Here is a 20,766-nt window from a genome sequence, read left to right on the forward strand (position 1 = left end):
AGACTTTTTTTGTGCTATTCCCATTCTGTTTCTATCTTAAAGACTTGTATTTAACACTAAGACCCTCAAGCTTCGATTCCTAGATCTGCCACTGCATGCTATGATGAAATGGCTGCCGATCAAAACAATTTGTACAAAGTGCCTTGGAATAATTGGTGAGTCAACTGCTCTATAAATACGAGCCACCAACACTACATTGGAATGAAATCTATAGATTAACACTTTAACAAGAGGATTTTGATAAGTTTTTATCAAATTTTAGTGATCAAAGTGATAAAAATAGTATTTACTACTACATCATTTGTTTCTCCTTGAGCAAAATGTTAAATTTGCTCAATTTACTGACGCATCATAAGGCTGAATTATTATTTTTCTTGCACACCAATGTTGTAAGGTCATCTTCTAACGAAATGGCTCAATATAGCCCTATATAGAATTATTGCATTGCAAAAAAATTATTTTTAAATAAATAGTGTCAGACAATGCTCATATACTATTTTCAGTCAGAAAGCTAAACATAGCCCCTTCAATAATTTATTAGTTTTAAGTTGATACTTTAAATTTAAGGAAGACTAATGAAAATGGTTTGAAAACTTTGAGTTTTAACGATAAGGACAAAATAAAGGGTAAAATGAATAGTACCAGAATTGACTTTTTAGTGTAAAAATGTGGTTTTTCGTTAAAGTGAACAGTACTAGGAGCTTTTCGTTAAAGTTCTCTTAAATTTATTGGTTAATTAACTTAATTTAATTAAACTATCGTTGAATATTTTTAAATCTTGCCGTTGAATTTGAATTAACTATTGCAATTGAGGAACTGAAATCTAGAAAAGGCTAAAAAATGGGCTATATTTAGCTAGCCTGATGCCGATTTGGCCAAAAAATTTCTGATGACTCCATGCTCAACCATCAGTGGGAGATAAACTTTTGAGCAAATCAAACCACTTTGTCGCTTTGCGACCTTTAGCGGCCCTCCCCAATATAGATGGCCTAATAAAGTAAAATTGGGCCAAATTGGGCTGGACCAATACTAATTTCCCCGCCATTGCAGCGCACTCCGAGATTCCGACCCTCCAAGTCTTCGATCTACTTTTCCAGTCCCTCTCTCTCTCACACTCACAGAGAGGAGAGAGAAAGAGAAAGAGATTCGCATACCAAGATAGAGACTGTAGAGAGAGAGGGAGAGATGCATGGATATTAATATCGCAAATAAAATATAAAATAAATTATGAATTTTTTTTTGTTTAATTTTAAATTTCTATAATTCATGCCTTTCATTGAAAGAGAGCGAAATCTCAAAAACAAAGAAAAAAACAAAGGCAGTTTAGAGAGAGAAAGCTTGAGAAGGAGGGAGAGAGAAAGAGTGCCGAGGGTTTTCAGTTCGGTAATGGTGATTTAGGCCTGAAGGCGAGGAACCCTAATTGGCGACGGGAGGACGGGTGATTGGAGAAGGGGCTCATTGGAATTGAGGGTGAGTTTTTTTCATTAATGCTCTTCGGCGGGGGAGCTGATGGTTGGAAATGGATCGTGTTCGCGGAGGCTAGCACCGGCGGCGGTGGCGGTGGTGGTGGAGGGAGAAGCGGCTGGCACATCGGCGGCAGCGTCGGTGGCGGAAGCGGCTTCTGGTCGTGGACTGCTTCCTCCAATGTCGGCTTAGCCGTCGCCGTCACGGCCATGGCCGGTATCGCCTTGGCCGCCACAGTCGTCTACTCTCGTAGGTAAAGCAATACAAAAATTCCCCAAAAAATTACTGAATCGAAATCGAAGTAAGTCCCTAATTCGTTGTGAGAGCAAAACCCTAGATTCTTCAATAGCTAGATAGATTGATAGGTAGACAAAAACACACATAGATGATTACGCATCAGAAACAACCAATGAAAGCCCTACGGCGGAGTCACACTTCTTCTAATCCACCTCCACCGTCAAATTCCACATCTTCACCGTCACCGTCGTCAAATTCAACATCTTCACCGTCACCGTCGTCAAATTCCACATCTTCACCGTCGTCGTCGTCATGGATTCATTTGCGATCGGTTTTGTTAGTAGTTGCTTCCTCGTCTTCCACACCAGTTTCCACTGATCGGTGAGTTTTCACTGTTCTTGTTCTTCCTTAAATTTTGTCCCTTCAAGTCTACTTGGTTACTTAGAAATTGTATGAACAGGAAGAAAAGCTGAGATTCCACATTTTCTAAGCACCCAGATGGGGTTTTTCTCATATTTTTTAAATTTGAGATGTAAATCCTGGAGCTCGATCTAGAAGTATCCAATTGATTCGTGTCGAAAACTGTCCTATTCAAGTACTTATTCCTAGTCTTCCTTTACTCCTCTCCTGTAGGATTCAGATTCTGATTATTGCTTCCTTGCTTTTCTATATTGGTTGGATTGAATTGTCCCGGTACTAGTACGCATTAGTTGTGGAATGTCGGAAATGAAATCGGGTTTGAGTAGGCTTTTCTTGCCACAAATTTAGAAGTTCGGTTCTTCTGTTGTCTCTGATTTACAATAAAAGTGCTTTATGGGTTTCCTGTTTAGTCATAAACCTTGCACTGTCCACAAAAATTTTCTCTACTTTGGTGGCAATGGTTCTCTGTCCTTTCGTAGCGGACCTTATTTTTATAGGTGCATTGCACATTGTTCTTTCTGGAGATCTTCGTGTCTTTTGTATACCACTTTGGATTATTAGTTATGTTTGTTTTACTTATACTTCGTGCAGTGAAGTCTGATCACTTCTATTTGTCTCTTTCTTCAGGGGCAGTCTTAAATCACCTTGGTCCCGTAGGAGAAAAAAACATGCCCTTCTACCCAAACAATGGAAAAGTTTATTTACACCAGATGGGAAACTCACTGATGGGGGTCTCAAGTTTTTAAAGAAAGTTCGCAGCGGAGTATGTTCTTGACTTCTGTCAGACCTATTTTTCTATTTTCCATGGAATTGACTTTGTATTTGATGTATGTTTTACAGCTGTTGGATATTAATCACTTACTTTCTGATGCAGGGTGTTGATCCAAGTATTCGAGCTGAAGTGTGGCCGTTTCTTCTTGGAGTGTAAGTATTTTCATATCTATGCGATTGCTTTAATGCTTCCAGTTTCGTATGTGTTATATGAAAATTAGTTAGTATATGATTTCAAAATTTTAAGAACTTCTTGTTAAAGTGATGACTGTTTGGTTGCCTGGTCCTGGGGAATGCTTGGTTCGGTGAGCCTTGCAGGTGTCTGCTATGAATAATGATGAATTTTCATCCATCACCCAGATGTACTTTTAGTCTTTTCTGGTGTGCCTTAGCACTGTGTTTTCCGAGTACTTTGGAATACATGCACATTTTGTTCAATTTTTTTCTTTGGTTTCATTATGTACATCCTGGGTGATTTTCCTAGTGGCTATGATTTGGTACAATGGGGAGGGATGAAAAACCTAAATGTGTTTGTTTAAGTTCCAACAATTTTTAAAGCCTGGACCCATTTGTATGTTCTGTTTTAATGGATATTTTAGTCTTGATTAACATGGGAACTGGCATCCGAGTGCATGGTGTTAAATTAAGATGAGGAATTTTTCTTCCTGTTTTCTTTTTCATTATTTTTCCAGCCCAATTTGCATCTGTAGGCGAAGTTTGGACCTTTGGTTCTGGTTTGGCATAATGAAATATGGAACCTCATCTCGGTTGCCTTGTAGTCTCGCAAGAAATATGCACTTATAAAGTGCTTTTGCGCCCTTTTTTTGTTGTGAAAAAGGTTTGCCTGTGGATTTTGGTACTGGCTGATTTGACATTGATTTGCTCTTTCCCAACAGCTATGATGTGAACAGTTCCAAGGAAGAAAGAGACTCTGTCAAAAAACAGAATAGGTATTGTCTTTTAGCTTTTTGCCCTTCTCCTTGTATGTTGTATGCAATTGTGATTAGTACATAAATTTTCTATGGCATATTCCTTGTCACGGCTCCATCTCTCATTTTTTGTATATTGGCGTGTTTTTCTTCTTCACATTGTTCACACTTTCTTTATCACTTGCAATGCAGAAAAGAATATGAACACTTACGGAGACAGTGCTGGAGAATTTTAACACAAAGTGATAAGAGCTTGAAGTTGAAGGAAACTTCTGGTAACAGTAGCACTGAGGGCAGCGGGGATTTTAGTCAAGTTTTAGATTGTTTTGACCAAGGGGATGTTACAAGTGCCAGGAAATCCATTTCAACTGAGTGTGGAAACCAATTACCCAAGGATTCAGATAACCCTATAGGCAATCAAGCTGTCCAGACTTCTGAATCACTTGAAGCAGATGGTGAGAAAAGTGGAGTAACCTGTGAAGATCCCTATGCTGCCGATACGGAATCAACTAATTCTGATTCCTCTGAAGAATCTGATATCACTCGACCATTACTATCCACTGATGTTACTGAAGAAAATTATGTTGATGACAAGGCTAAGGAGAGCTCTTCTCCCTCCAATATAGACAACAAGCCCAAAGTCCACTCAGCAGAAGATTTTGCCACATGGCAGAAGATCATCCGCCTTGATGCTGTGCGCGCAAATGATGAATGGATTATTTACTCACCATCACAGGCTGATGTGTCAGAGATAAAGGCACGAAGACTAGCCGAAAGTGTTGGGTTAAAGGATTATGATCACTTGGAGCCATGCAGGATTTTTCACGCCTCTCGCCTGGTTGGAATCCTGGAAGCCTATGCTCTGTATGATCCTGAGATTGGGTACTGCCAGGGGATGAGTGATCTACTCAGTCCTATTATCTCAGTGGTGGAAGAGGACCATGAAGCCTTCTGGTGCTTTGTGGGTTTTATGAAAAAGGCACGGCATAATTTTCGACTGGATGAGGCAGGAATCCGGAGGCAACTTGGCCTTGTCTCGAAGATTATAAAGTGCAAAGATGTTCCTCTCTACAAACACCTGGAGAAGCTTCAAGCGGAGGATTGCTTTTTTGTGTACAGAATGGTGGTGGTTCTGTTCAGGAGAGAGTTGAGCTTTGAGGATACGCTTTGCCTCTGGGAGGTAATGTGGGCAGATCAGGCAGCAGTCAGGGTGGGGATCGCCAAGTCTGCTTGGGGAAGGATTAGGCAAAGAGCCCCTCCTACCGATGATCTCTTGCTCTATGCAATAGCGGCCTGTGTGCTACAAAGAAGGAAGACTATAATAGAGAAGTACAGCAGCATGGAAGAGATCATGAGGGAGTGCAATAGCATGGCGGGCCGTCTGGATGTGTGGAAGCTTTTAGATGATGCCCATCACTTGGTGGTGACTCTTCATGACAAGGTTTAGAAACACCGAATGGTAATGCTGGGCATTGGTCTTTTTCCTTCTCTTCTTTTGCTTTCTTGCCCGTCCCCCGATTCTATTCTTTTACGTTTCCTTATTTTTGTTGCACCTGGCGAGGATCCCTTTGATAGCAAGGGATGTTGAGGTGAGTTTCACACTTGCTTGAAACGAGCATCTGATGGGCAATTTCTGGATTTTAGTAAATTATGGATTTAGTATATAATGTATTGCCCGCACTCTCTTGCTTTTCAGAGTGGCTGTGGCAACAATGCAGATTTAGTAAACTCAGATCAACAACCTGACACTGATTTATGAATGAACTTTCTCCCGTCTTTTGAGTAAATTGTATTTTTGGTGGCAATACATGACATATAAATGGTATCGTGTTACGGGGAGATTAATCTCAGCCTGATTGTATAGTCCTTGTATCTATCTATCTATCGATCTATTTCTCTCGTCACACGATGATGTGACGAGGGAGATAGACAGTCACACAAGGGAATACAATTGGTTACAAGACAGATTCTCTAGTAAAAGTGCCATCTTCTTCTACCTCTCATGGTTCAATCCAACATTTTATTCATGGACGTGTAGATGTAGTTGGAGCTTTCTTTTTTTCTTCTTATATGCTGTTTGTACTTTCTACCATACACCAATCCAGAAAATTGTCTAGCTCATGTCAACTTTATACCTTTAGAGACTCGTTGAAGGGTTCGTTTTGAGGCATCCCTATTGAAGCATGTGAATTTCTCTCCAATCAAGAGATCAATTGCAACACTAACACGTGTCAACATCAAAATAAAGCTCTTACAGTTTCACATTGACTGCAGGCGAAAAAGGAGACTCTCCATAACTATAAAAGGAGATCATTCTCCCACAATTAGCCTTCTCCTGATCTAAGATTCCTTAATCCATTATCATAAGTTACTAATTTCTTATTCCTTTATATATTACTTTCACTAAGTGATCGAAACAACCTGCGAAAATCACACCTTCACATTTTATGTTATTCCAAAGTTAACCTAATTTCGTATGCAGTTGAAGGAAGCTTTAACAATTCGCTCTCCCATGGTATGCAACATCTTAAGGTAAAGGTCAAGTACATGCAATGCTGCAACCTTGCATGTGCCAATAAAATCCATAGATACTCGGAACATACTTCAAATTCCGAGTTGACAATTTATTTGGATAAAATTTTTAGTAGGACAACCTAACCATGTCATTTATAAAAAGACATACATAATAAAAGAATGCTACATACGAAAATTAAAATGTATGGTTAAACGCAATGATCGAGATCATTTAGGCATCCACAATTGTTGGAAGAAAAAATGTTTTAACCTACCAAACCATTTTTTACTGTGTTTTTTTTCTTTTTTTTTTTTTTTTTAAGTGAAATTTTTACTCTGTTAACAGTACGTTTATGACTTGGTTACATTAATTAACCCCTCGGGGCTCCGTACGACCGCTTAATATTTTCAGTTTATTTTCCTCAAAGTCTGTAACTTTGAACAACGAGCATTTCTCTCTCTCTCTCTCTCTCCCTCTCTCCCTCCCTCTCTCCCTCCAACCTCTCTGTTACTTCACAGTCGGATCACTCTTCGAATTCCGATCCCTCCTCCGATCTCCCGCAATGTCCATCGCCGAACAACCCCCCGCTCAGAACGGACTTGAACCAGATCAGACAACAAATCCGAAACCCGAATCCGAATTAGAACTAGTGCCAGAGCCTGAAGCTAAACCGGAGCCAGCGCCTGAACTCGAAGCTGAACCAGCACCGGCCCCGGAACCCGAAATTAAACCGGAACCGGTGCCCGAACCCGAAGCTAAACCCGAGCCAGTGACGGAGGCCGAAGTTAGACCGGAACCCCTACCCGAACATGAAGTGGTGGTGGCCGATGGCGCGGATCCGAAGGTGAATGAAGTGATCGAAGCCTCGATCCAATCACACGGCCAGCGAGCTGCGCATCCGGAGCTGAAGAAAGACGAAGGAAGCCGTACATTCACGATGAGGGAGCTGCTTAGTGGCTTGAAAAATGACCAATCAAACGAGGTCACTAATGATTCCAGCTCCCCTTACAGTTACAGGTTCTCATTCCTTCATTTGATTTTAAATTTTGGTTTTTTGGTAATGTAATTGTACAAAATTCTGTTTGTTGTGCTTGAATTTTGGTTCAGTGTGGAGAATTAGTCCAATTGGTGATTTTTTCCTGCAGTTCCCACTTTCGGGTTTTCGAAAACTGGAATTCACAAAGGATGATAGAATTATGAACTTTGAATTGGTTATGATGGATTTGAATGTCGTTGATTTCGACGAAATTGATCTGTTTTAGGTGTGGATCAATTTGTTAGTGAATGAAATTTGTGTTTGGGGTGGTAAAAATGTAAGTTTTGTATGGTCATTGTAGTGGTTAATGTTAAAAGTTGTAACTTTAAATTGGGTAGGTCGATTTGCATGTTACTGTTTTCGACAAAAGTTATCAGTTTTAGTCAATGGATCAAATTTGTTTTGAGGACCGAAAAAATGTAAGTTTTGTATGGTCATTGTTCTGGATCACCTACGTTGTTAACCATTTTTTGACAATTTATTTGGCGATTTGTGGATTGAATTGTATCAGTGAAGAAAGCCCACAAGAGCAACACTCAGAGCAGAACATTGCTGCAATGGAGTTGATCAACAGTGTCACTGGTACCGATGATGACGGTCGGTCTCGCCAACGGGTTCTTACTTTTGCTGCCAAGAGGTACTGTCTTCTTTGTCTTTCCTTCTTACTTGTCAGCTTGTAGGGAATAGTATAATCCTATATTTTACTACTGAAACAAAGTTTGAGTTCTTTGTAATGTTCATGATCATACTTCTCTTTTCTTTGTTTCTTTTACGGTACTTTGCGATGTTTGCAACCACACAATGTCTTTTAGGTGTCTTGCTTTCCCGGAATTCTTATTTGTACATAAATTTTGTAGGTATGCTAGTGCAATAGAAAGAAACCCACATGATTATGATGCACTTTACAATTGGGCGCTGGTTCTTCAGGTTTGAGATACTCTCCTGCTCGATCTGTGGTTGCATTTAGTTATGGTTTTTGCTTATCAAATTTCAACTAGACGGCTTTCTGTGAATTTAACTATTTCCTTGCGATGCAATTGTGAGAATGGTGTTATTTTATATGGGTTTGGAGGCACAAGGTGTTGATTTTAATCCCCCTTAGTTGATCATGTTTATCGATAGTCTCCGGTGTTATGCAAACTTATAAGATGATGCCATGCGAATATATGAACAGTTTAGTAAACACACCACACACAAACATAGAGAATTTAGCAAGGTTTGGCGAACTTTGCCTACTCCTTGTGTGATCTCTCTTGAGAAATCACTTGCACTATGGAGAATAACAACTAGGTTACAAGAACTTATTGAAAGCCCTTATGCTAAACCCCAAAACCTTTCTTTAGATCTCTTTATCACTCTTGGCTCTCTACCTTGTATTTTCTCTGCTGTTCGTGTTAATAAATCAGCCCCACAAGCCTATTTATAGCACATACACTAATTTTTACATGCCTTACAAGTATAGGATTCCTAAATTCTCTTAGAATTGGGAAAACTAACTTATTTTCTAATCCTAAACTCATTCGGATTACAAAGAAAAACCTATTTCCCAATTCTTATGGGAGATAACCTGTGCACATTCCTTTTCTCCTTTCCAAACACCAATTGGAAACCTAAACCTGTTTGGCCTTTGTATTTTGATGAGCCAACTCACAACACATGGTAGTAAGAATAATATGCTCACTGAAACTTGGTCTACCCTTATGTGTTGTTTACTAAGCTAAAGTGCCATTCTACATTAGCCAACGTTTTCCAATTGGGTCATTTTTGTGGAATGAATAAGGGTATAAGTATCTTCATTATGTTAGCTCTCTCCTCCAGTTATGTGCCTTTAGCTGTTTCAGCTTCTCTCTAAATGATTAAATAATGTGAGGTGTCACTTGAAATTTTTGTTTTAAGGGACATTTTGTCTTCCCCTTAGGTGAACCAGTGTGAATTTACTATCTAAATAATCCTCGTCTGGGATGCAGGAAAGTGCAGATAATGTTAGTCCAGATTCTACTAATCCTTCTAAAGATGCTTTGCTTGAGGAGGCTTGCAGAAAGTATGATGAGGCTACCCGTCTGTGCCCAACACTTCATGATGTATGTTTGCATATCCTTCTACAATATAATCTCCTCAAATAGCAAGTGAACTTAGTAATCTTGAAAGTGCCATGATAGAGTTATTCAGAAGGTGTATGTATGTGTGTAGATGATCTTTCTATAATTTCTGATTGGTTATCTCACTTGTGTGAGAGTGAAAATAATGCTTGACTTTTACTTTCCAGGCTTTCTATAATTGGGCTATTGCTATCTCTGATCGGGCAAAAATGCGTGGTCGTACAAAGGAAGCTGAAGAACTATGGAAGCAGGTTAAACCATAATTCAGTGCTTCAGCCTTGCCAGATAGAAGTTACTTTCTTTTTCCATGTCTTAAAAAAGTTGCTGCTCTTGTTAATCTCCTGCTGCGGCTGTTGTGGCAACTCTTACACGTGGCAGCTGGATTCTGACGCTTGGAAGTTGGATATGACTTTTTAATATTCAAGATATAATAGCATAGAAACATGAGCAATTTGATACTCTTTAGTTTATTCTTTTGTAAAAAACTAGGCCTTTGGACTAGGTGATCTTTTGGAGGTTTAGGAAACTAGGAGTTTGCTTCTTAAATCAATTTTGCTTCTCCTTAGATGTGGCGGTGCTGGCATCAAGTGGCGATAGTTCTCATTTATTCCTCGCCGAATCATAAACAACTGGATTTTTAATCCCTAAAGAAAAACATAATTTCGAATAAATGAAGTGATTTTTACCACCCCTTGATTTGATTTGCAGGCTACAAAAAATTACGAAAAAGCAGTGTTGCTCAACTGGAACAGTCCCCAGGTATGACTCAATAAATTGTTGTATTAGGCTATTCCTATTTCTTATGATATCCTGCGAAAACCAATGTTTTATACAATTATGAAGAGAAACAGATTATGAAATCCGGGAAGAATGCACTTATTTGCATTGTCTCCTTTGTATCCTATTACTAAATCCGTGTCATATATTCCAGGCACTTAACAACTGGGGACTTGCTCTGCAGGTATCTTAAATTGCATTATTTTAATTAAACTTATTTTAGAAGAAATAAAATCTTTTTAAATTTTCTTCTCACTCGGCATATAATTATGTTCCATGTCATGAACTCCAAATTGATTTTTTTTTTAATCAATTATGCAATTTAGGAACTCAGCGCAATTGTTCCTGCACGGGAAAAGCAAACAATTGTAAGATCTGCAATAAGTAAGGTACCGTATAATAATTTTTTGGAGATATCAGAATGATTGGATAAATGTGGATGGGAAACCAGAATATTATTTTCATCTTTGAAGTGTTTGTTTCTCATTTATACTGTCATGACTCATGTCATTTTCTTCTGGTGCAGTTCCGCGCAGCTATTCAGTTGCAGTTTGATTTCCATCGAGCAATTTACAATCTTGGAACCGTATTGGTTAGTTTGTTACTTATCTTAATAATTTTAGGATAATGTGATACTCCATTCATAATTTAAATGGACTCTCAGTTTCCTCTATACTGGATAACAAGAAACCACCGGTTCTCTTATCTAATAATCCCCCGTAACTTGAATTACCAAACCTTGGTCTTTTTCTTACTTGCAGTACGGATTGGCTGAGGACACACTAAGAACTGGGGGATCTGGACACCCCAAAGAAGTTTCACCTAATGAATTGTATAGTCAATCGGCTATCTACATTGCAGCTGCTCATGCTTTGAAACCAAATTACAATGTAAGGTTCCCATAGTTTTCTTTCTCAACCAATTTGATTTGATATTTATATGGAGAAAAGGATAGCCCTTCAGCGAGAGAGACGTAAAATGTAGTTGGTTTTATTTTTCCTTTAAGGTTTAAGGATATTCACTTTGATTGTGTATGCTAAGTTTTTGTGTGATTAATTATTTACAGGTTTACAGTAGTGCCTTGCGGCTCGTGCGATCCATGGTAAGAAGTTAAGAACTAATACCAACTTCAGTAAACCCTTTAGGCTTCTGTATAAATAATTTTGGTCAGTTATGAGGTCGGGTCTCTACTGGTTCTCCATTGAGAAGTGAACCTTATGACAGAGCCATACATGATGCGCGTTCCTGATTTTTCCCTGATCATCAAGACTTAATTTTCCTAATTCTTTCAGTGGTCATACCTTGATGTCTGCTTAATCTCGTTGGTTGAGAGATTATTTTTTTGGTTTGCTGACATGATAATTTCTAATCTTTACAGCTTCCTTTACCATATCTTAAAGTTGGATATCTTACTGCACCACCAGCGGGAAAACCAATTGCACCTCATAGTGATTGGAAACAATCGGAGTTTGTTTTGAATAATGAAGGGCTTCAACAGGTAATTCTTTATCGTTTTAGTGTATATCAAGCGAAGAAAAATTATCTGCACATTCGATAACTGAATTAGTTATAGTAACTTTCCTTGCTTGTGCCAAGTATATTCTTTATCTGTTTGTTACTTACTTGTGTTCTTTCTGTTCATCTACTTCCTTTCAGCAGGTTAGCAAAAATGAGCAAAAGCATGTACCCCAAGGCATCTCAAGTAGATCAGTGGAAGCAGCTATAAAAGTTGACGTTCCCGATATCGTTTCTGTTTCAGCATGTGGTGATCTGACTTTACCACCTGGTGCTGGCCTCTGCATCGATACAATTCACGGACCCATCTATCTGGTAAGGAATGCCCTTGGCAACAGATAAAAATTCTTTATACGAAGAGAAGTTCTTCGGTTCTTTGTGATGGGCATCAAATCATAGAATTTTTTCGGTAGTCTGTCAAGTGCATGAAAAGTGGACTAAAAACATTGCATTTATATTTTAAAACCCGATTCTAATGCGAACATTCTACCTCCAGGTTGCCGATTCGTGGGAATCCCTTGATGGATGGCTTGATGCAATCCGTCTAGTTTACACTATCTATGCGCGGGGTAAGAGCGATGTTCTGGCAGGTATTGTAACAGGCTGATTTAATGTATCGTCAGTTCCTTATTTTGTTTCGAGTGATGTATAATTTTCCGATCGAGAATGACTTGTTCGAATAAACTCTGTATATCATAAATTTTTTTTACACGATCAAATACAAATTTTCTCTGCATAGTCAGATTATTTTCATTAGTGGACCTGGTTGCTGTTTCTATCTTCCAGAAAGCTCAAAGAAAACTAGCATTTGCACTTCTTTTTTCATCTCTTTTGAACATCTATGTGTTTGATGTCTGCATCTCATTCTCATCTCAAAACTGACCTCAGACCGCCATCCACCTGGGCTGGATCCGGCTGAGCTTCCTCACGCTAAAGAGTGCGTTTACGTTATGTCATACCGAATACTTAAGTTTTACCTCGTATTTCTTCAGGTTTCCCCTCGCATAACGTACTCTCTCTCTCTCTCTCTCTCTCTGTGATCTATCCAGCAAAAGTAGAAATGCAGAAATATTTGCTCAAGCGGTGGTGAATCACCCACCAAGATGAAATTTTTATTGTTTAGGATCGGACACAACTTGCTACCATTCTTCCGTCTACTAAATATATATATATATAAGCCTTTTCACTCTAGGAACCCAAAAATTTCATGCACATTGGGGGTTTTACTTTGGCCAGAGCAAGAATGGAAGCGGGAAGAGTCCACAACCCTTCACCGCAAATCAATCCGGAAGCAACCGCGGGAACCATCAGCACGGCCTTCTTGCTGTTAAGCTTGTGCCATACAAACACAATCAGACTCCCAATGCACATGTCTATGGCAAAGTATGCCCCGACCAGAAAGGGAACGCCCATGACCATCGGAAGTGGCATCCATTTTCCAATCTTAGGCGAAAAGTCTCTGACTAGGTTAACTAACACCGCGAAGGCGAAAAAGCCGTAGCAGAGCTGTAGGCAATGCTGAGGCAGCGCCGAGAAGCCTTGAACGCTTAGAATCGCCATGTTTCTGTAGATCAAGGCGTACGGAGCTTTGAATTCTCCGTGCGGGTTTCCCACATCGAATGCCTTGTAGAATAGGAAGAAGCTGAGAGGAGCTGTCACACAGCCTAGTAACGTGCCAATGGCTTGGCTCACAAACATTGCTCTAGGAGAGGTGAAAGTTAGATGGGCTGTCTTGAGATCTTGCATCAGAATACATGCCACGGAAACCACCGATTTGATGAGACCGCACCCGGCAAGCCCTGCCACCACACCGTGCTCTTTTCCCGTCATTGCTGCCAGCACGAAGAGGGCAACTTTTCCGTAGTTATAAGCCATGTTTATATCGGTTAGACCAGCTCCGTAAGCATTGCAGAATGCAAGAGACGGAGCAAGCATGTAGGCTACTATAACATAATACCATTTAAGCTCCGGGAACATCATCGGGATCACGATTATCGATATGATTGAAAAGACAACGTATCCGGCGACTGCAACCCACGTAGGGATGTTTTCGCTGAGGAAGATTTCGTTCTGTTTTTCTTCAATCGGCTTCGCCTTGCCCTCGACATCTGCAGGGAGAAGAAGTTGATTAGCAAAAACTAACTAAAAAAACACAGCAGCAGCATGAAACAAAAGGAAATTCAGAGGCTGATTCTATTACCCAATGGGAGATTCTTGTTCTTCAATCTGACATGAATATTAACAATGGTGCAAGCCAGAATCTTGATGAAGTTGTAAATCCCGTCACCGAGGATTAGGGAAACCGAGAGGAAAACCTTGTAACCGTATAAACTCTTCATGTCGTATTCGTCTAAACTCTCCGAGAACCAGTGTCCTTTAAGCCGGCCAATGAGCGGCCACATTACCCCGAAGGAGAGCACGGATCCGAGAAGCAAAGACAGGTTTACCAGATGGGAGCATATCATGCCTGCTCCCACAAAAGTCATGCTAAAATCGAAATAGAATCTGCATTTTGATAGCAGCAAATTATGAAGGATTAGTAACAAGAACCAGAAGCAGGGAAAGTGAAACGATTGAGTGATAAAAAATTCGTACGTATTCTTCCACGCTTGCAATCCGAATGTCGGAAACTGCGAGAATCCGCACTCTTCTGTGGCACTGTAAAACCACTTGAAAAATCCCCACAGGAAGCTGACTGAAAAATACTTCATGAATCCGTGTACTTGCTTCCTGCAAATCGTCATAGCTTTGGCTGAGTTTTGATTCTAATGGGGCGCTTTAAGAGCAAACCTGGGCGTAGGCACATTAGTTAAAGCGAATGTGCTCTTTCTTATGCACCCGAGTTAAAAATATTTATGCATATATATATATATATATATAGTATATATACACACATAAATATGGATTTCAAAGGAGTGATGAAGAGAGGTGTTGGCAGATGTTTACTTGGCCATCTCATCTCCCTGAGTGTGGAAGCCATTGATGAGAACCGCAGTTGCCAAACCACTTGGATAAGTCAATTTCAAGTCAACTATCATAATCTGTAAAAAGAAAAAACAAAAACTCCATATGAAAATCTACTTTAAAAGAAAAAGAAACAATATTTATCTCCGTCTCATCAAACAAGTAACTGAAGACGGCAAGGAGCTTGCAACTTAAGTGATTAATATCATTTATCCTGAGCTAGAGATTTTAAGTTTAAATCCTCAAGTGATTAACATTATTTACTTTGAGCACGGTTTTAAAAGGCGCTTGTGCCAGATAAAGGTGCTACTCCTCAAGTAATATATAAATAAATGCCTACTTATATTTAAATGCATACATAACTGTCTTGTGATACGTAAGTTGCAAAATAAAATGGAATATACATTATAAAGTATTAAACCATATTCAAAACATAAGGAACGAGTATATAATAAGTGTTTATCTAGATATTCAACAAGTCTCTTACAATTTATAGAAAAAATAAAATGCAAAATTCAAGTTATCTATTTTCTGTTTAGGTGAGAATCGCGACTTAAGCGGGTGCCTAGGCGGATTAGGTGCCCCTTCTTAATTTTCAAACGCCTAGGAACTAATCAGGGCGGTGATCAACCACCTAACGTTTAGAGGGAATTTTTAAAACAATGACTCTGAGCCGGAAGTCCTGAGTTTGAATCCCTTCCCAATATCGCCCGTATAAAAGCGAGAAAATAGCAAGAAACTAAAGAGTAGAAGATCAATACCTTTCTTAGAGGAATCAAGACAAAAAGGCCAACAAAGCAGACTAGAAAAAGGAAGCCAGTCATCCAACCAAGCGCAGGTTCCTTAACAGCAGTTGCAGAGTTTCCTTCTGTGTTCACACCTGAGAGCTCATATGTCTTCTTGTTTAATCCCAACAAATAAGATGCAAATCCACCTGTTTATCCAAAAAAGTACAAAATTAAATAATGTTTAAGAAACATTAATTAAAAATTAATATAACACATAAAGAAAAACAAAAAGTACCTCCCACAGCAATACTATAACAAGCAACAGCACAAGTCTGAATCATAGTATTCTCCTGCCGAGTGAAGGGTTTTGATTTGAATCCCGCCTTCTTGAGCAGGTTCGTCCACGTTCGGATGAACACGAAGGCGAGGAGAGCAGCGGAGACATTGAGATTAGGAACAATCCCAGTTGTGAGGTTTAGCTTCATGGCTATCACACTGTACACCGTTCCAATCACTATGCTCGCGACGACTCCCCGGACTGTTAACTGCTCTGTCCACGGAAGGATAGTCCCAACTGGCCCCTCGGATTGAACTATCGTGTCTTCTTCCATGTCATCTCTCTCTACCTCCTTCTTCCCTCTTGGTTCCAACTCCATGTTCATGGTTTCAAAGTCCCTGTTGCTTGTTTGTTAGGCAATGGGAATAAAAAAAGAGTTTCAAATGGAATGCACGAAAACCACTTTTTTTCTCTATCAAATAAAAAGAGGAGGATGCAGCACGAGAACTTCTCAAAATGTCACTTATGCATGAATTTACCGTCGAGTTGTTGTATTTTAGTCCTTTTTCCACCTTGAGCTTAGCTACAATGGATGGTAAGGGACTGGACTGGATTGACTTGGCTATACAATTACAATTACATACTCTTGAAAAGTTGATGAAAGTATTTGGTGTTGCCTATTGTAGTAAGCTAGACAGGAAGAAAAGGATGCTTCCTTGGTGAATATATAGCCCACGAAGTGCAGAAATTACTACTTGGACATGTTTATCCTCTTCAGTTTTTCTCGGCAACCTACAAATTCCAAAACCACATGAGTATATCTTATCACTAGAAAATTTCCGACAGTGCAAATATCTCACGTTATGGTCTTTGTTTTTATATATAATTCAACCACTTGCAAAATTACCAACCAAATAAATAAGAATCTCTGCAATGGTAGGACGGCAGAATCTGGCAGAAAGTGCTCGATATAGAGGTAGGGCAAATGGATTACAATATCATAATTATGGGTACAAATGATTTACGGACTTCACGGGAAGTACTTACATACACTCTTCAAACGTTCTTATTGATGTTTTTGTCCAATAATACAATATATGCATATTAATTTTTTCGCATGAATTATATTATTGCTCTGAAATCCGAAAATGGCATGCAAGTCTCTATCCTACAGTCCTACTTCACAGTCATTGGCCTTACTAGCCGGCCTTATCATTGATCACATTTCTCTTTATTCTCTTCCACAAGGTGTTGCCCTTATCAATTGTGATAAAGGTGTTGGGGTAGGGCTAGTGATTGCCTTCCCATGTAATGAAGTGGTTAAATTGGACCATTGGGAGTTTGTAAGTTGTAGATTTGTGGGTCAAATCACCCCCTCATTGAGCATGATGGGTTCATAATAGTCAAGAAGATTATCCATTGTATTTGAAAAAACTTTCTTTCAATCATAGTGCTTCTATTCCACATAATTTCATTGTAAGTTGCTCTCTACTATATTTTGGAGTCTTTGCTTGTGAACTCTCAACTAATTAGATGGTTCGTTTGGAAATACTTTTGTATGAACCACTTATATACATAATCGTTGTGCACGCTTCTGCTAGAAGAGCAACAAAAATCCTATTGAAAATTCAAGTACTTTATGGCAAATCATTTGGAAGTGTGCTTCTTGAGTGTTTTTATAATCCAAAAACACTTTGAAGTTATTCTACCAAACATTGTCAAAAGTGCTTCTCATTTGAAAACAATGCTAGTCATTCTAAAAGCACTGTCAAACAAAATACTCGTTTCTAATCAAGTAAGTATACATCTGTTGATGCATAGAAATAGATCAACAATCAAAATTGAAATGTCAGAGCAACAATCAAGACAGCCAAATATGTGATTTACCCAATTTGAACTTTGTCCACAAGGTTGTCAAGTGTTCTCATGAAATAACTCATTATATTGCATTACATTAAACATCAAAAGACAGTGATCCTCTTACTTCTGTTCTTATCCTGCATACTTAAATTTGTTTAGAGAATTTGAGTTTGCATAAGTTCAAACAAGAGTGTGCAGAAGAATAAAATAAGTTTGGGTAAATCATTTCTCCAGGTCAAATCCAACAACTACTTTTCAACTCAATATGTAACCATCTAGATCAAAACACTAAAAATAGGTTTTTATTCTCAAGAATCTTAATCAAATGAGAAATAAAGAGGAAGCTAAACAATGTAGGGGATGACCAGTTAATGAGAACGAATGCAGACCATTCTTTGCCCCGTGTAAAAAGCAATGGCCATGAGCTCTGCACACGCACTGTCCCCAGCTGTGCTTTTGGAATATTGCTTGCAACTTGAAAGTGGCTTTCACACCAGAAAATAAAAATTACAGAAAAAAAAAGAGAAAAAAGATGACAGATGAAATTAACTGATTGAAACTTCAGACCCCATCATTGATATAATCCCAGATTACTTAATTAATTAAGCTTCACTTATGAGCTTATATATTTCTTTCTCATCTGACCAAAAACAAAAACTGGGCTTGGATAAACCCAATTTGATATTCGCTTATTCATTTATTAGGTTGCCGACTTATTATTTTTGTGTTACATCGATATTACAATCTTAAGCTAGAGTAAGAGGAATGCGGATGGTTCAGATTTAGCACGCAATGAGTTTAAAAATGAAGACTCTATCTACTAGGGATCAAGATCCTCTCCTAATCTAAGGATGAGGATCCTCATGATCAAGGGATGTGAGCCGTTGAATTTTTATCTAACGGCTACAAACAGAGGGATTCCTTTAAAGTTATAATAATTATAACCGTTTGATTTTTATCCAACGATCCACATCTCTTAATTATGAGGATCCTCATACTTAGATTAGGATATGATCCTGGTCCATCTACTAGAACAATCCATTGTTTCTCCGCCGAACTGTTTTTTAACTTCTAGCTTTTGAAAGCATCTCAACTTTCATCAAATCATGGAAAATTTGTTCTCTTCTTTAAAAGATTACTACTACTTAAGAATATATTTACAGTGGTGGTGGTGGGTACCCCCAATGTTGAAAACTAAATGGGAGGAGGGACTTAGGCCAATGGAGATAGCTAGGCGTGGCCTCATTTGAAGGTCTCAAGATTTTTGTATCCAAGTACTGTGTAATATTTAATCAACCTGTGAGCTCATCCAAAAATATAGTAATATTACACATCTTTTTTGTCAAGATATCAACAGATATTGACTCCCCCACCCCACTCCAACCCATCCACAATGTTAAGTTGAGAGATATTTGTAGCTAGGTTCAAGCCTAACCATGTGATCCTTTGGGGACACATACATGTTTGCTCTATTTTACAAAAAGAATTCAGGTATTGACCAATACATGTAACACATGATTTTTTGGGCAACAATCGTGTCACTCGTGAATATAGATTTTAGGTTGATTGAAAAATGGTACATGTTAAAATGATTGTTGTAAACTTTTGTTTTTTATGTTTTTATCAACGTGTCAAATTTTATGATTCAAACCTTTTCTGTATGTCTAATGATTCACGTTTTTTTTCTTTTTTTTTTTTTGAAAAAAAAGGGATCAGCAGTGGTTTCGTCACAGTAGTCCACCTTTTCAGGGGCAAGGAAGACTCACATAGGCATTTGGATCTCTTCCTGACCACCATCATGCGATTCACTAATGCTGGAAATCGAACAGAATACGTGACGTGTGGAATACGGACATGTAATTCGTCTCCAACTACTGTGCCAGCCTATTGAGGTTAATGATTCACGTACTTTAGGTGGAAAAAAGAATCTTATATATATATATATATATATATATATATATATATTTGTGTGTGTGTATAATGATTGATTACATGGTCAAACATGTATTTATGGAGTCAAAAGATGGAGTGCAGGGGCATTTTGGTTCAAAAGATGGTTTAAGAGTAGAAATTCTTTCACAAAATCATGAAAATATTTGTTATTTTCTTCGAGAAATAACTATTAGGGTGCGTTTGTTGTACTAGATTATTTCGGACTGGATTAGTTTAAGGGACTAAGTCGGATTGGCTTAGCATGAACTAAATAGTACTAGAATTGTGAAGCGTTAAGTGCAGTGCCGAATTAGTTAGGACTAATTTTTTTTTTTTATTAATTATGAAAACTTCTACTTTCTTGTCTAAAAAACTAAAATGCACTCTATAAGTAAAAATTGTAATGGGAAATCCTTTCTTTTTCAGAATTTATAAATGTGAAAGACAAAAAAATATTGAAAAAGAGAAAACATATTGTTATTTGCAAACCTAGACAAACTACCGTCCTCACATCTACTTTCCTCACCGCCACTCCAATTGCACAAACCCAATCCAGACAATTTTTCTCTATATCTTTCTCTCTCTCTCCAAATCGCGCCTCATTAAGTTGGATTGTCTTGTAAAATTTCTGTTTTCTTTCATTACTGCAATTCAATTTCTTCAATTTGTATGAACATCTGCGCCCTTCCCATCTTTGAACGACGACTCGAAAATCCCCACCCAGAAATCAATCGATGACCAAAGACCAAACCCAGGCAAGAAGGACAAAAGGGAGAAGGAGAGAGAAATGGGTAATAGGCACCCTTAAAATACACCCATGTTGAAATTTGGGACGGAAATAGGTGATAGGTATGGCCTGATTTAAAGGTTTCAAGATTTTGTAGGTGTGTACATCATCCAATAGTTCACAAAATATAATAACCAATAATTTGTGAAGATATCAAGAAGCTTATGGTGTATTTGTGGGTTCCAATCAAATATGATTACTAGCCCTTTTCTTTTTCTTTTTCTCTTTTGGAAATATATTTTTTGCATAATTTATATGCCCAAGCGATTCGTGACTTATCGTCACACATTTCAAATAATATATAAAGATATTAATTTGCTTATTAAGATTTGATTCATATACACCAAAAGTATCTCTTCTTCAAAATTTTCTATGAACAACTACTAGGAACTAAATAGTGCACATGTTAGTTTCCAAGAATATCGAGTCATCTTGTTAGACTTACTTGAGCATTG

The 20,766-nt window shown here is 38.4% G+C and overlaps 3 protein-coding genes across 7 annotated transcripts; 2 read left to right on the plus strand and 1 right to left on the minus strand.

Annotated features, from left to right (window-relative positions):
* Nucleotides 1-1,010: 1,010 nt before the first annotated feature.
* Nucleotides 1,011-5,608, plus strand: LOC137710277 (rab GTPase-activating protein 22-like). Of its 4 annotated transcripts, XM_088695669.1 has the most exons (6): nt 1,348-1,714; nt 1,879-2,082; nt 2,749-2,884; nt 2,996-3,045; nt 3,789-3,842; nt 4,014-5,608. In XM_088695669.1, exons 1-6 carry the CDS (start codon nt 1,488-1,490, stop codon nt 5,266-5,268), a joined length of 1,926 nt encoding a protein of 641 aa, XP_088551795.1. In that variant the 5' UTR covers nt 1,348-1,487; the 3' UTR covers nt 5,269-5,608. The 4 variants fall into 4 exon arrangements, with proteins under 4 accessions (XP_068305307.1, XP_068305308.1, XP_088551795.1 ...); XM_068449206.2 differs by having other exon boundaries at nt 1,011-2,082; XM_068449207.2 differs by lacking the exon at nt 1,879-2,082 and having other exon boundaries at nt 1,014-1,717.
* Nucleotides 5,609-6,734: 1,126 nt separating this feature from the next.
* LOC137710312 (protein HLB1) lies at nt 6,735-12,516 on the plus strand. 2 transcript variants are annotated; one of them, XM_068449245.2, is made up of 14 exons: nt 6,735-7,353; nt 7,884-8,009; nt 8,230-8,299; nt 9,340-9,453; nt 9,639-9,722; nt 10,180-10,230; nt 10,403-10,432; nt 10,575-10,637; nt 10,775-10,840; nt 11,010-11,138; nt 11,315-11,350; nt 11,627-11,746; nt 11,905-12,078; nt 12,260-12,516. In XM_068449245.2, the coding sequence occupies exons 1-14, from the start codon at nt 6,899-6,901 to the stop codon at nt 12,368-12,370; spliced, it is 1,629 nt and encodes a 542-aa protein (XP_068305346.1). In that variant the 5' UTR covers nt 6,735-6,898; the 3' UTR covers nt 12,371-12,516. The 2 variants fall into 2 exon arrangements, with proteins under 2 accessions (XP_068305346.1, XP_068305347.1); XM_068449246.2 differs by having other exon boundaries at nt 6,739-7,353; nt 11,908-12,078.
* Nucleotides 12,517-12,834: 318 nt separating this feature from the next.
* On the minus strand, nt 12,835-16,667 carry LOC137710311 (metal-nicotianamine transporter YSL1). Its single transcript, XM_068449243.2, has 7 exons — nt 16,272-16,667; nt 15,751-16,130; nt 15,489-15,661; nt 14,710-14,804; nt 14,359-14,493; nt 13,964-14,268; nt 12,835-13,871 (listed from the first exon to the last, which is right to left on the minus strand). The coding sequence occupies exons 2-7, from the start codon at nt 16,115-16,117 to the stop codon at nt 12,952-12,954; spliced, it is 1,995 nt and encodes a 664-aa protein (XP_068305344.2). The 5' UTR covers nt 16,118-16,130; nt 16,272-16,667; the 3' UTR covers nt 12,835-12,951.
* Nucleotides 16,668-20,766: the final 4,099 nt, after the last annotated feature.

The sequence above is a fragment of the Pyrus communis genome, chromosome 6 (assembly GCF_041283825.1).
Source record: "Pyrus communis isolate YQ-2024b chromosome 6, ASM4128382v1, whole genome shotgun sequence".
In the NCBI taxonomy this organism is placed as follows: Eukaryota; Viridiplantae; Streptophyta; class Magnoliopsida; order Rosales; family Rosaceae; genus Pyrus; species Pyrus communis.

What these genes read in the sequence shown, in the direction of transcription:
- LOC137710311 (XM_068449243.2), bottom strand. Translation starts at nt 16,117, where the DNA reads ATGAACATGGAGTTGGAACCAAGAGGGAAGAAGGAGGTAGAGAGAGAT. An exon ending in TTATAGTATTGCTGTGGGAG is followed by an intron (nt 15,662 to 15,750) that starts GTACTTTTTGTT and finishes TTGGATAAACAG; the next exon opens with GTGGATTTGCATCTTATTTG. An exon ending in GAACAAGAATCTCCCATTGG is followed by an intron (nt 13,872 to 13,963) that starts GTAATAGAATCA and finishes TTCTCCCTGCAG; the next exon opens with ATGTCGAGGGCAAGGCGAAG.
- LOC137710312 (XM_068449245.2), top strand. Translation starts at nt 6,899, where the DNA reads ATGTCCATCGCCGAACAACCCCCCGCTCAGAACGGACTTGAACCAGAT. An exon ending in ATAATGAAGGGCTTCAACAG is followed by an intron (nt 11,747 to 11,904) that starts GTAATTCTTTAT and finishes ACTTCCTTTCAG; the next exon opens with CAGGTTAGCAAAAATGAGCA. An exon ending in TTCACGGACCCATCTATCTG is followed by an intron (nt 12,079 to 12,259) that starts GTAAGGAATGCC and finishes TTCTACCTCCAG; the next exon opens with GTTGCCGATTCGTGGGAATC.
- LOC137710277 (XM_088695669.1), top strand. Translation starts at nt 1,488, where the DNA reads ATGCTCTTCGGCGGGGGAGCTGATGGTTGGAAATGGATCGTGTTCGCG. An exon ending in GCCACAGTCGTCTACTCTCG is followed by an intron (nt 1,715 to 1,878) that starts TAGGTAAAGCAA and finishes ACAACCAATGAA; the next exon opens with AGCCCTACGGCGGAGTCACA. An exon ending in TGGCCGTTTCTTCTTGGAGT is followed by an intron (nt 3,046 to 3,788) that starts GTAAGTATTTTC and finishes CTTTCCCAACAG; the next exon opens with CTATGATGTGAACAGTTCCA.